Source organism: Mesoplodon mirus (assembly GCF_964341445.2).
Source record: "Mesoplodon mirus genome assembly, chromosome: 1".
Classification (NCBI taxonomy): Eukaryota; Metazoa; Chordata; class Mammalia; order Artiodactyla; family Ziphiidae; genus Mesoplodon; species Mesoplodon mirus.
The window spans coordinates 62485057-62499715 of record NC_138976.1 but is presented as its reverse complement, the minus strand read 5'-3'; the positions used below and the strand labels follow the sequence as shown (position 1 = coordinate 62499715).

Here is a 14659-nt window from a genome sequence, read left to right as displayed (position 1 = left end):
CACGCCCCCAATGCAGGGGCCTGGATTCGATCCCTGGTCTGGGAACTAGATCCCGCATGCATGCCACAACAAAGATCCCGCATGCCACAACTAAAACCCAGTGCAGCCAAAATAAATAAATATTAATTAATTTTTTTTTAATTAAGGCATTTGTGAAATATCCAAGTGAGTGATCAAATAGGCAAGGATTGGACCTATTTCCCATTACAACTGTTAAGGTAGTCCCAGACAGAGTAGTAGTCATGCCCAGAAGGCCACTCTTGGAGGAGGCAAGGAAGTCAGTACTGGGAGCAGGGCTTCTCTGACTTGCAGGCACAACTTGGGTGTTGCTACCTGGGGTTGAGTGATGGTCAGAGAGGCTCCTGAGCCTGCAGAAAAGGGAACCACAATGACAAAGGCCCTGTCCATAAGGGTTTACGGGTCATTTTCCATTCATTTTGCCACCAACACCACCAAGTCTTCCACCTCCCCTGGGCCTCCTTGGTCAAATGAGACAATTGGACCAAAGGGTCACTAAGAAGCTTTCCTTTGAGCTTAGGAAATACTGTCATTCCTCCTTAGAGTGAAAGGAAGCATTCATAGAATATACATACCTTAACTTAAAATGTGCATACACGCTCCCTACCCCCCCCATAAGCTTATATAAAGAACTACTTATTGTGGAACGTTCCAATACAATGGTGGACCATTAAAGAAGACCTAACAGTACAAAAGAAAATACACAGAAAAGCAATTCAATACAGGGAAAAGACGCTCGGGATGCTGCTCACTCTGGGCTTTTTAGCGAAATTTATTTCCATTCACTGTATTCCATGGACTCTATAACACAGATTTTTCATCATGTAATATCACCAAAACCCAGATGTATCTTAAAATCAAGAGCAACTTTGATTGCCCTAGATCAAAGTTAAATTCTTAGGGAAAGGATCCACATTGGCTTCTGCCAGTTACCTGAAGGCAAAACCAAGCTGATCCACTTAAAATTAAATTACCTGCTTGAAGTTGTTTGGGCCACACAGGTACCTAATATTCAGACCACAAACTAGCTTGTGACTGAAATTCTGAGAGTGCTAAAAAGTTAAACACAGGATTCCCATACAGCCCATCAGTTCCACTCCTAGGTATATATGCCAGAGAATTACAAACATGTGTCCACACAAAGAACTGTGCACAGTTGTTTATAGCAGCATTATTCACAACAGTCGAAAACTGGAAAAAACCTGATTGTCTATCAACTTATGAATGGATAAACAAAATGTGGTATATCCACACAGTTGAGTATTATTCAGCCCTAAAAAAGAATGAAATACTGACACATACCACAACATGGATAAACCTCAAAAGCCAGACACAAAAGAACATATATTGAATAATCCTATTTTTATGAAATGTCTATACAGACAAATCTAGAAGCAGAAATTAGATTAGTGGTTGCCTAGGAGTAGGAGTGGGAAAGGAGAATTACTGTAAAGGGGTGCGGGGTTTCTTTTTTGGGTGATCAATTTTTTTTAATTAGATTGTAATGATGGTTGTACAATTCTGTAAATATAATAAACTCCAATGAATTGTAAATTTAAAACAGGGATTTTATGGGATATAAATTCATAATGTGATAGAGCTATTTTTAAAAGTTCCCAGGGCAGAGAATCTCAAGAGAAGTTTTTTCCCCCTCCCTACCTAGTACCAAGATTGAAATACACACATTTCCTTACTGTGTATTCCTGCATGACAGTTTTATTTTTCCCTTCCCTTAGGCAAAGTCACCTGTAAAACTCTCCATTGTGTTTTTCTCCCTCCTCAGTGGTATATACAATGTCAGCAGCATCTTAGATCCAATGAAATAATTAAGTGCCAACCTGGTTAAGAAAAATCAGGTTGAGGTCAGGGCAGAGAGGTGCCCCTCCAGACCTGAGCAACATTTGGATTACCTAGACAGAGAAGCTGGGTCAAGGAAAAGATCACAGAAATATGAAAATTAATCTCACTCTGCCTGTAGTTACTAGTTATAATTTAACCACTATGAAGAAAAATATTAACTAGATATTTTTCAACTGCCATTCATCAAATATCACCCTAAGTAACCTTAAAACAGACAAAACTATTGCACCATAATTAACTGATCTAAACTGATGGGGGGCGGGGGGGTTGCCTTAAAAGCTTTACCTCATTCTAACCTACAGTTTGTAGTTCAAAAGAGAAGGTGTGAAGAAGGACGAAGTCCATGAGAAATGTTACACTACAAAATATTTTTAATTCTACTGTAAAGCTTCTTATCACCTGACTAAAAATGTCTGCCTCTTTCAACTTCTAGACGTAAGAACAAATTCACCATAGTTCCTGCACGTAAACACATACATCCCGTTGCCTCAGGACTTGATCAAACACCTATGAATTTCTATATAAGGATAAATTCAAAATTTTAATAAGGTACTATGGAATATTAAGAGATCACTGCTGAAAACATATTAAACCTGAATCTGCTCTAACAGTCTTTGCACATAAATTTGATGTCTCCTCTGACTTCTCTAAACTATCATAAAAAGAAAATCTTGATTAAGTAGTACCCAACCAGGCCCCCCAGTTAATTAGATTTTTGTGCCATGGCCCACTGTGGTTTTTATGAGAAAGAGGTTAATTGAAAACACTACCAATTCACTTGATTCCAAGCAGTTAATCTACTCTCCTCACTAAATGGAAGCCAGGAATCCATGGTGACCCAAAATCTCTTGTGTCCACAGGTGTCCCAGGTAACCCTAGTATCTCTCAAAACCCAAAACCAATGCCAGCCACTCCGATCTCCCAACCAGAAACAGCTCTTTGGAAACCCTGGAACATTTTATTTATTCTTCATATGTCATATCACTTAATTCATGAACAGACTTTATACCCACCACTACATTTTCAGATATGGTAGTTGTGTACAAACAGTGGGCAAGAAGGATACCCAGTCATCAGAGCACCAAGAAGCACATACCAGTATGGAATTGTTAAATCAGGGAGCCAGAGACTAAGGCAGAGCTAATCTTCTAGCAAATTTCTATAGGCCATGAGATGGGTCTAATGTACGGTGCCTCCCTGAGAGATTACCTCCTATGCTAAACAAGTCAGAAACTTCATAAACAATTTTTTAATTTTTAGAAAGGACATGTTCAATGTCCCACTAACTGTTTTATAAAAAAAAAAAAAAATCTCTAATTTTCCCTCCAGTTCTAAACGTTAGAGATGTTTGTACGATCTATCAGCTTGTAAATCTAGCAACTTCCCCAAACAGTTAATCACTTAAAATAACACAATTGTTACACAAAGATCCAGAACTAGGAAAATCTACATCTGTGGTGGTGAATTCATTAAGCAGAAAAGGAGAGTAGGAGATAATTTTCTTTTGTGGAAATACTTTAAGGCCTCCCTCATCTGTTCACTTGCATCTTTTCATTAGAAATTCAGGAGAAAGTATTCACAGGAAGAAATTAATCACCAGGTTGGCAAGAGGACCACATCCTGCTACAGAGAGGTGGAAGCGTTGCTACCTGCACATAAAACCAAAATATGCGGTTCAATCAGCATACGGAAAAAGAACTTGACTGATTTCAGCAGCTAATGGATCACAAGAGGAATGTCGCGGCATCGTAAATTTAATAAGAGGGAACGAGAGAGAAATTTTGGCAAACCCTGAAATTAGGACAAAATAGAAGTTCACATAAAAAACTGAAGAATTTTTTTACAATTAAAATATACTTGTAATCAGCGAGAAAACATACATAATATTTTAAAAGAAAAATCTTGAATAACAGATTACTTCAGTAATATTTTTAATTTCAGAAAGGGTCAGTAATACAGGAGACATAGTACAGTAACATCACATTCTATGTTATGGAATAGAGAAACATCCAAGAGAGCTTTCCCTGTGAATGAAGCACATCCTACTAACTTTCAAATGCTGTTTGAAAACATTTTTACTCATTTTGGAATTTTCTTAACATGTGTGATACAAGTCTCTACCCTCTTAAATAGAATATACTAGATATAATTTAAACTTTTTCCAATGTCTCAGAGACAGCAATGTGAACATGCTTTTCTCAGTGGAGATTAACAGCATCCAAGGTGGGGGAGTAGTATACTACCAATATTTACAGAGCACCTACTATGTGTTTATACCCATTTTCACATTTAAATTAAATTTCATTTTATCTTCCCAATAAATCTGTGAGAGGATAAAGAAACTGAGACTTAGAAACTGTCCCAGAGGGACTTCCCTGGTGGCACAGTGGTTAACAATCTTCCTGCCGGACAGGAATAAAGATGCAGACGTAGAGAATGGACTTGAGGACACAGGGAGGGGGAAGGGTAAGCTAGGACGAAGTGAGAGAGTGGCATGGACATATATGCACTACCAAATGTAAAATAGATAGCTAGTGGGAAGCAGCTGCATAGCACAGGGAGATCAGCTCGGTGCTTTTCAACCACCTAGAGGGGTGGGATGAGGAGGGTGGGAGGGAGACGCAAGAGGGAGGGGATATGGGGATACACGTAGGCATATAGCTGATTCACTTTGTTATACAGCAGAAACTAACACAACACTGTACAGCAATTATACTCTAATAAAGATGTTAAAACAAATAAAAAATAAATTAAATTTTAAAAATTAAAAAAAAAACAATTCTCCTGCCAATGCAGGGGACACGGGTTTGATCCCTCGTCTGGGAAGATCCAACATGACGTGGAGCAACTAAGCCCGTGCGCCACAACTACTAAGCCTGTGCTCTAGAGCCCACAAACCACAACTACTGAGCCTGCGTGCCACAACTACTGAAGCCCATGCACCCTAGAGCTTGCACACCACAACTGCTGAGCCCACGCGCCGCAACTACTGAAGCCCGTGCGCTCTAGGGCCCGCGTGCCGCAACTACTGAGCCTGAGTGCTGCAACTACTGAAGTCCGCATGCCTAGAGCCCGTGTTCTGCAACAAGAGAAGCCACTGCAACAAGAAGCCCGCGCACCACAACAAAGAGTAGCCCCCGCTCGCCGCAACTAGAGAAAGCCCGCGTACAGCAATGAAGACCCAAAAGCAGCCAAAAAAATTTTTTAAAAAAAAGAAAAAGAAAGAAACTGTCCCAGATCTCCCAGGCAGTAAATGGCAACTGAGACTGGTGCTCAAGTTCACCTGTCAAGTCCAAGGGCTTGACTCACCAGAAAGGTACATCTTGTTGTGTGCACCTAAACTAGGTAAAACCACACTGCTGTGCTTTGGAGTTCTATGACTGTATGTCATATTTACTTTCTTCTTTCCCTGCCATTTTTTGCTACTATCAACAAACTGGCTTCTAAAACCACCTCCTCGGGAAGGGGAAGCTGGGACGAAGTGAGAGAGTAGCATTGACATATATACTCTACCAAATGTAAAATAGATAGCTAGTGGGAAGTTGCTGCATAGCACAGGGAGATCAGCTCAGTGCTTTGTGACTACCTAGAGGGATGGGATAGGGAGGGTGGGAGGGAGGCTCAAGAGGGAGGGGATATGGGGATATATGTATACGTATAGCTAATTCACTTTGTTGTACAGCAGAAGCTAACACAACATTGTAAAGCAATTATACTCCAATAAAGATATAAAAAATTTAAAAATAAAAATAAATAAATAAAACCACCCTCTCACCATACCTCTTAGAACTCTGGCAAAAGTATGCCAAAAAGCATAAGTGTACTTACATTCATTGTAAATAGACTCTGGATGGAATCCTCTACTACAAGTAAAAGGCAAGATTTTTAGAGCATGAGCTCTAATACCTACTTTGGCTACCCTTTCCGGCTTTGGGCTCTATTTCAAAGAGGTAAGGTTCTCAATTAGGTAAAGTATTACTATTATGTGTTGCTACAACTAAGGTGAGAGAAGCAAGTACCAGGGACATTTTGGCAACATTGAAAAGGAAACACAAAACTGTTTAAGAAACAGTCTTAGGTGTCACAAGAAATAATGCACATCAGAAAACTAAAAGAACTAAACTAAACTAAGAACTAAACTAAAAGGTTTTAGTTTTTTTGTTGTTGTTGTTTTTTTTTTTTTTTTTTGCGGTATGCGGGCCTCTCACCGCTGCGGCCTCCCCTGTTGCGGAGCACAGGCTCCGGATGCGCAGGCTCCGCGGCATATGGGATCCTCCCAGACCGGGGCACGAACCCGTATCCCCTGCATCGGCAGGCGGACTCTCAACCACTGCGCCACCAGGGAGGCCCAAAGGTTTTAGTTTTTAAAATCCTAATCACAATTAAGTTTTTTATTCACATACATATTCAATGACATAAACAGTAAAACTTTAGGACAATATAAAAATTTGCAACTCTAACATAAAAATAGCAATTAAGGGAAAGTATCTGTAGCAAATAGGACAAAATATGAAGGTGTATATATATTTTAAAGTTCATAAGTATGTAAAAGAAACATTGAGAAAAAAGTTAAATAGGCAAAAGAAGACTAGAATTCATACAAAAGGAAATGCAATGGACTAAACAATGATTATAAGAAAAAAAATTTGGGGGTGGTGTGCACCACATGGCTTGTAGGATCTCAGTTCCCTGACCAGGGAATGAACCCAGGCCACGTCAATGAAAGCCTAGAATCCTAACCACCAGGCCACTAGGGAACTCCCAGAAAAAAATTTTAAGATAAAACAATTAGGTATCATTTAAGCAGCAAAATGGTTTCAAATAATACCTAGGGATGATAATGCTACATTTTAAACCACTTCACTTCTACGCAGTTCACAGCCGTGCAAACTGGTGAAACCCTTTTGAAAGTGCTGGGGACTGAATAGCGTTCTCCCAAATTTCACATGTTGAAGCCCTGATCCCCGGTGTGATGGTATTTGGAGATGAGGACTTCGAGAGATAATCAGGTTTAGATCAGGTCCTGAGAGGGGGGCCCTCATGACTAATGCCCTTATAGGAGAAGACCCCAGAAAGCTTGTTCTCTCGCTCTCTCTCCCTCTGCCATGTGAAGACACAACGAGCAGATGACCATCTGTAAATCAGGAAGAAAGCTCTGACCAGAACCTAACCACACTGGCACCCTGATCTCCAACTTCCAGGCTCCAGAACTGTGAGAAAATAAATCTCTGTTGTTTAAGCCACCCAGTCTATGGTATTTTATTATGGCAGCCTGAGCTAACTAACACAGAAAGGCAACTTGAGAAATATCACATTAAGAATAAAAATATTCATCCCTTTTAATCCAATAATTCTACATGGGTGAAGTTAACCTTTTGGAGATATTCAAAAATATGATAAAGCTATACACATTAAAATGTTCACTACTTAGTTTTAAGTTTTTAAACCAGTGAAAAACTAAATGTCTAACAAAGGAGAAATGAATAAGTAAATTGCGATGTTCCACTTGATCTAATATGATGTCATTTAAAATCATTACAAAAATTATGTAGGCTTATAGGAAATGCTTATAATAAAACTAAGTGCAAACCAAAAGCAAAAATCTACAATATGAGGCTAACCATGTAAATAAATATGGGCAAGATGTAAAAGGGTTAGCTATAAATAAATAAAATTTAATTTGTTGGAAAACATTTTTTCTTTCATTTTAGTTTAATTAAGGTTACAAGAAATAATATCAAAAATATATTTGATAGTAACTTTAGACACATCCTTTCTTAAGCTTAATCACATCCTAACTGTTAAATTATGGAGAAGTGAATTTTTCCAACAATAGCCACTACACTCAAAAAAATGAAAATGAAATATTTACATTTCTTATAAGAAACCATCAATTTTTCTCTACTACATACATTTTATTATGTTACTACTTACATAGAGAGGGTTTCCAAGGCATCTTCAAAGATGTCCTGGGGGGGGAACAAAAAACACAATGAGTTTCTCAAGAATCAAGAAATTTAAATAGAAAAGAGAGAGAGAGAGAGAGAGAGAGAGAGAGAGAGAGAGAGAGAGAGAGTGTGTGTGTGTGTGTGTGTACTCCCCGTGTGTGTATTCCCCATGTGTGTGTGTGTACTCCCCGTGTGTGTACTCCCTGCGTGTGTGTGTGTGTACTCCCCATGTGTGTACTCCCCGTGTGTGTGTACTCCCCGTGTGTGTGTGTACTCCCCGTGTGTGTACTCCCCGTGTGTGTGTGTGTACTCCCCGTGTGTGTACTCCCTGTGTGTGTGTGTGTGTGTGCACGTGCACCCCTCGAGGCCGAGTGGGGACAGTTTGGGTGGGCTGCAGTAGAACCATTCCACTTAACTCTTACTAATGGAATTCCTTTCAGAGAAACCAACACATGAATTTAAGTGAGGTTTAATTTAGGGTTGGTTTTGTCACTAATAAGACGAGTAAGCTACTCAGCCAGCAATCAGACTGGGCGAATCTGAAGAGAATGTGACTCCTTCAGTGGGGTCTTCACTCCTCAGTCTCATCCAACCCAGAAGCAGAATAAAACAAAGAACAGGACCTGCCCGATTCAGTCGTCTCTTTCTCCATGGCTGGCCACGTTAGCACGTCTGGGCCATCGTGTCACGTCTAACTCCACTACCCGCCCAGCAAGTCTCCCTGTCACCAGCCTTTATCTGTAGCATACAGGGCAGCCCTTTCCTTCATGCCACTGGCCTGTTCAAAATCTGCAACAGGAGAAAAACCCAGACACACACACATACACACATAACACACACACACTCACATCTGCTTACAAATCCACACATGCACCCCACTCTCATACACACTGGCTCATACACTCACAAGCTCACTCCTAAACTCACAGTCATACACACACACAAACACACATACACTCACTCACTCACAAAGTCACACTCACACACGAAGCTCCCTCACAGCTGTAAATCAAATCCAAGCTCCTCATCCAGGTATTTGGGACCCACCATAACCTAGTCAAACCTTCAAGGTCTCCTTCTCTCACATCCCTACCACCTTCTCCACAGCCAAGCACAAGGACCTCACTGGTCTCCCTACTCCCAAGCTTGACATCTGCCATTCAGCTCTTCACGCAGCAGCCTCAGTTATTCTTTCCTTTCCCTTCTTTTAATAAGCTCATACCATTCCACTGCTTTAGACCTCTTTAAAAGCTTTCCATTGCACTTAGAATAAACCCAAATTCCTTCCCATGATCTACAAAGCCCTAAATGACCCTGCCAGCCTCTGTCCACCTCTCCACCCACCAGACTCACTCCACTTCAGCCAAAGGTCTGTCTTTCTGGTCCAGGCACAAGCCAAATTCATCCCACACCTCTCTGCATTGTTTCTCTTTCCTAGAATGTTCTTCACTCAACTCTTCCTATGACTGACTCATTCTCATCCTTCCGTTTGCAGTTCAGAAAGCCACCTCCTCAAAGAGACCACCTCTGATAACCCTAATTAAAATTACTAAGAATAGCAGCTTACTTATAGTTTCCCATCATCTGATTTCTTTCATTCATAATACTTATCATAGTCTCTAATCACCTTATTTGTTTCCTTGGTTACAATCTATCTCCATTAGGGCAGGTTCTCATTTATCATGTTTACAGATAAACCGCCAGGGCTTGGCACAGAGCTGTTGCTCAACGGCTACATGTTGCATAATGAATGAATGAACTGAGCCTGGACCATCAAGGCACTGATCACATCACCTCATTTACAGATAGGACACAGAAATGAGGAAGGAGGGTTACAGAGTTTTTCCCTCATGTGACCATTAATATTGAACAATGTATACAACATACTGATTCTGCATTTAGGCAGGAAAGGAAAAAAAATGTGTAAATACAAAAAAGAAGAAACAACATTATAAGTAGTGGCAGAAGTGAGTTTAGAATGTGGGATCCCTGACCTATTGATCTATATTAATACCATACTCTGTGAGGGAGGCACAGTCAAGGGCAATTCTTTCTTACTCTTCACTCTCCAGAAATGAGTGATTGGAACAATATCAGAAGACTTTGTCATTTTGAATCACAGCTCAGTGTCCCACATGCCAGCACACAGGTTTATTATGTGAGGGGTTGTGGAGAAGGGGAGAGACGAGTACTCTCCAGGAATACAGATCTGGTAGTGATGACCTGTTACTTGTGCCAGACACCAGCTCATGGTCCCTCTGCCATCCGTTAACCCCACCTGGGCCGACCTGTACCGGGAAGGGGGAATGCAGAGAGCATGCTCCTCGGAGCTTCTGTGCATCCAACCCCTTCCTCACAAACCTCAACCCAGAGCAGGGCTCACAGCAGACGCTGAGATACTGAGTGGGCTTCAGAAAGGAGAACTCGGGAAGCCAGTTTTCCTTTTCTTTTTTTTTTTTTTTTTTTTTTGCCCTACGCGGGCCTCTCACTGTTGTGGCTTCTCCCGTTGCAGAGCACAGGCTCCGGACGCGCAGGCTCAGCGGCCATGGCTCACAGGCCCAGCCGCTCCGTGGCATGTGGGATCTTCCCAGACCGGGGCACGAACCCGTGTCCCCTGCATCGGCAGGCGGACTCTCAACCACTGCGCCACCAGAGAAGCCCGCCAGTTTTCCTTTTAAAAGGAGACAAGGATAATATTTACACTTAAACAAGTAATACCCCCATCCCCACCTCAAAACAAGAAACACTAAGTTATATCCAGTAAGAAATCATCTTCACTTGAGGAACATCTCTCCATTTTGTCATATGCAGAGGGTTCTCTAAATAAAGCATTCTGTACAACGTGGTAACCAGAGTTAACAATACTACATTATATATTTGAAAGTAGTTAAGAGAGTAGATCTTCAAAGTTCTCATCACACACACAAAAAAATTATAACTATGTGAGGTGATGGATGTGTTAACTAACCTTATTATGGTAATCATTTCACAATATACGCATGTATCAAATCGTCAAGTTACATACCTGAAACTCACACAATGTTATTGGTTAACTACATCTCAATAAAGCTGCTGGAAATTTTTATTTAAAAAAGAATGTTAGGGCTTCCCTGGTGGAGCAGTGGTTGAGAGTCCGCCTGCCGATGCAAGGGACGCAGGTTCGTGCCCTGGTCTGAGAGGATCCCACGTGCCGCGAAGCGGCTGGGCCCATGAGCCATGGCCGCTGAGCCTGCACGTCCGGAGCCTGTGCTCCGCAACGGGAGAGGCCACAACAGTGAGAGGCCCGTGTAACGCAAAAAAAAAAAAAAGAATGTTAAAATCTATTTTTTTCCATTTAGATGAATAATAAAAATTTAAGAGAATGCCTCTATTAGTAATGGGAAAAATCCACCAGAGTTCTAGGATATTATTCTAATAAACTAGAGATGAGAAAGAGAGAGTGAGAGAGAGGAAGGAAGGAAGGGAGAGAGGGAGGGAGGGAGGGAGAGAAAGAGAAAAGGAGGGAGGGAGGGAGGGAGGGAGAGGGGGAGAGAGAAAGGAAGGAAGGAAGGGAGGGAGGAAGGGAGGAAGGGTATTGACTTAAAAAAATGCACAATGTAAGAGTGGCAAGTTAAGTTTGATTTGGGGCAACATGAGGACTGCAGCCCAGGAGACAGCATTTCAGATAACTGAGAAACTGCTCCAAGGAGGCGAGGGGAGGAGCCATGATATATAGGAGTTTTGCAACAACGGGCAGGTAGTCTGGAATGGCAAAAGATTATTGTTAATTAAAGAAAACCAGATATCTCAAATTAAGGAATTTAGCGCTTTCGTATGTATGGGAAGATGCAAGGGTCTGGGCTCGCTGAAATCATTCCTTTGATATGCACCTCAGATATCTGTGGCCAGTATCCTGTATTTTTACACCCTGAGTTTCCTCAGGGCTCACCACAGGGAGTGGCTTCAGTCTGATGGCTGCTAGATGGCAGGTATTCTTTTCAGCCCTGAGTTTCCTCAGGGCTCACCGGCTCACACTGGAGGGCTGCAATCGTTGATGACTGTGACATCCTTTGTTTATTGATAAGGCAGGAAATACTCCATTTATAAATATTCCATTCCATTTATAAATATTCCACTTATCAAGGGGAAGAAAACTTTGTCTCTGAAGGTCAGACAAAGGGTGAACTTTTTTCACTTAAGAAAAAGGAAAGGTAAAGAGAAGAACTAAGATTTAACGAGCGCCTATCATGTGCCAGGCACTTTACAAAAGCTCCTCCCAATTTGCAGCAAGCAAATCCAGTCGCAGGTAACTACCTGCCCAATATTACACAGCTGACAAGTGAAGGAAGTGAGATTCACCCTCAGATTTCTTTAATGCCAAAGTATTTTTTTCAATGTTAATAAAAAATATCCAAAACCTAGAGCTAAGGCAGTTGGGCAGGAGTGGAGAGTGGGTGGGTGAGGAGGGGGCAGCATATCTCTGCAGGTCATACTGCATGTTGTTGCACAAATCTTCCCAAGGATTCCTGAATTCTCTAGGAGAACTTCCTTGTGTTTGAGACTTTGCTATTTACTATGAGATTAGAAACCAGATACTGTGAGATGACATGTTAGCTTGCAGATTTCGGAATGGAGAGAAAACCTCAGTGATTAGTTTTATAGCCCTGTAGGCCACTATCCAGTTTTACCTGTAGCCTAGCAATCTAAATCTAACACTGTTTTTGTTTTAAGCCTATAAATACCCAGTTCCACAAATACCCGGAGAATCAGTTTACCACTTTACTGTTTTCCTCGTTGATAGGCTAAATAAAATTTCTACACATTCACTTTATATCTTTATGAAAGTCATATTTCTAATTTTTGGAAATTATACTTTTAAAACATCTTTATTGGAGTTTAATTGCTTTACAATGTTGTGTTGGTTTCTTCTGTACAACAAAGTGAATCAGCTATACATATACATACCTCCCAATATCCCCTGCCTCTTGTGTCTCCCTCTCACTCTCCCTATCCCACGCCTCTAGCTGGTCACAAAGCACCAAGCTGATCTCCCTCTGCTATGCAGCAGCTTCCCACTAGCTATCTATTTTACATTTGGTAGTGTATATATGTCCATGCCACTCTCTCACTTTATCCAGCTTACCCTTCCCCCTTCTCGTGTCCTCAAGTCCATTCTTTACGTCTGAGTCTTTATTCCTGTCCTGCCCTAGGTTCATCAGAACCATTTTTTTTTTTTAGATTCCACATATATGTGTTAGCAGATGGTATTTGTTTTTCTCCTTCTTACTTGGTATGACAGATTCTAGGTCCATCCACCTCACTACAAATAACTGTTTCGTTTCCTTTTTATGGCTGAATAATATTCCATTGTATATATGTGCCACATCTTCTTTATCTGTTCATCTGTCAATGGACACTTAGGTTGCCTCCATGTCCTGGCTACTGTAAATAGTGCTGCAATGAACATTGTGGTACATGACTCTGTGAATTATGGTTTTCTCAGCGTACCTGCCCAGTAGTGGGATTGCTGGGTGGTATGGTAGTTCTAGTTTTAGTTTTTTAAAGAACCTCCATATTGTTCTCCATAGTGGCCATATCAATTTACATTCCCACCAAGAGTGCAAGAGGGTTCCCTTTTCTCCACACCCTCTCCACCATTTATTGTTTGTAGATTTTTTGATGATGGCCATTCTGACCGATGTGAGGTGATACCTCATTGCAGTTTTGATTTGCATTTCTCTAATGATTAGTGATGTTGAGCATCCTTTCATGTGTTTGTTGTCAATCTGTATATCTTCTTTAGAGAAATGTCTATTTAGGTCTTCTGCCCATTTTTGGATTGGATTATTTGTTTTTTTGATATTAAGCTGCATGAGCTGCTTGTATATTTCAGAGATTAATCCTTTGTCAGTTACATCATTTGCAAATATTTTCTCCCATTCTGAAGGTTGTCTTTTTCTCTTCTTTACGGTTTCTTTGCTGTGCAAAAGCTTTTAAGTTTCATTAAGTCCCATTTGTTTATTTTTGTTTTTATTTCCATTTCTCTAGGAGGTGGGTCAAAAAAGACCTTGCTGTGATTTATATCAAAGAGTGTTCTTCCTATGCTTTCCTCTAAGAATTTTTATACTGTCTGGCTTTACATTTAGGCTTTAATCCATTTTGAGTTTATTTTTGTGTATGGTGTTAGGAAGTGTTCTAATTTCACTCTTTTACATGTAGCTGTTCAGTTTTCCCAGCACCACTTATTGAAGAGGCTGTCTATTCCCATTGTATATTCCTGCCTCCTTTATCAAAGATAAGGTGACCATATGTACATGGGTTTATCTCTGGGCTTTCTATCCTGTTCCATTGATCTATATTTCTGTTTTTGTGCCAGCACCATATTGTCTTGATTACTGAAGCTTTGTAGCATAGTCTGAAGTCAGGGAGCCTGAATCCTCCAGCTCCGTTTTTCTTTCTTAAGATTGCTTTGGCTATTCGGGGTCTTTTGTGTTTTCATACCAACTGTGAAATTTTTTGTTCCAGTTCTGTGAAAAATGCCATTGGTAGTTTGATAGGGATTGCATTGAATCTGTGCATTGCTTTGGGTAGTATAGTCTATTCACAGTGTTGATTCTTCCAATCCAAGAACATGGTATATCTCTCCATCTGTTTGTATCATCTTTAATTTCTTTCATCAGTGTCTTATAGTTTTCTGCATACAGGTCTTTTGTCTCCCTAGGTAGGTTTATTCCTAGGTATTTTATTCATTTTGTTGCACTGGTAAATGGGAGTGTTTCCTTAATTTCTCTCTCAGATTTTTCATCATTAGTGTATAGGAAATGCAAGAGATTCCTGTGCATTAATTTTGTATC

General features: G+C 40.6%; 1 protein-coding gene across 3 annotated transcripts in view; it reads right to left on the bottom strand.

Moving 5' to 3' along the window:
• TTC39B (tetratricopeptide repeat domain 39B) overlaps positions 1 to 14659 on the bottom strand; it is a 124415-nt gene that overhangs the window by 85445 nt on the left and 24311 nt on the right. For 2 of the 3 annotated variants that reach the window (XM_082629144.1, XM_082629145.1), the window contains exon 2: positions 7813 to 7847. The exons of the other annotated variant lie outside the window; for it this stretch is intronic. In XM_082629144.1, coding sequence (XP_082485270.1) covers positions 7813 to 7847 — 35 coding nt within the window. The remainder of the gene's footprint in view (positions 1 to 7812; positions 7848 to 14659) is intronic. 3 annotated transcript variants of the gene reach the window in all.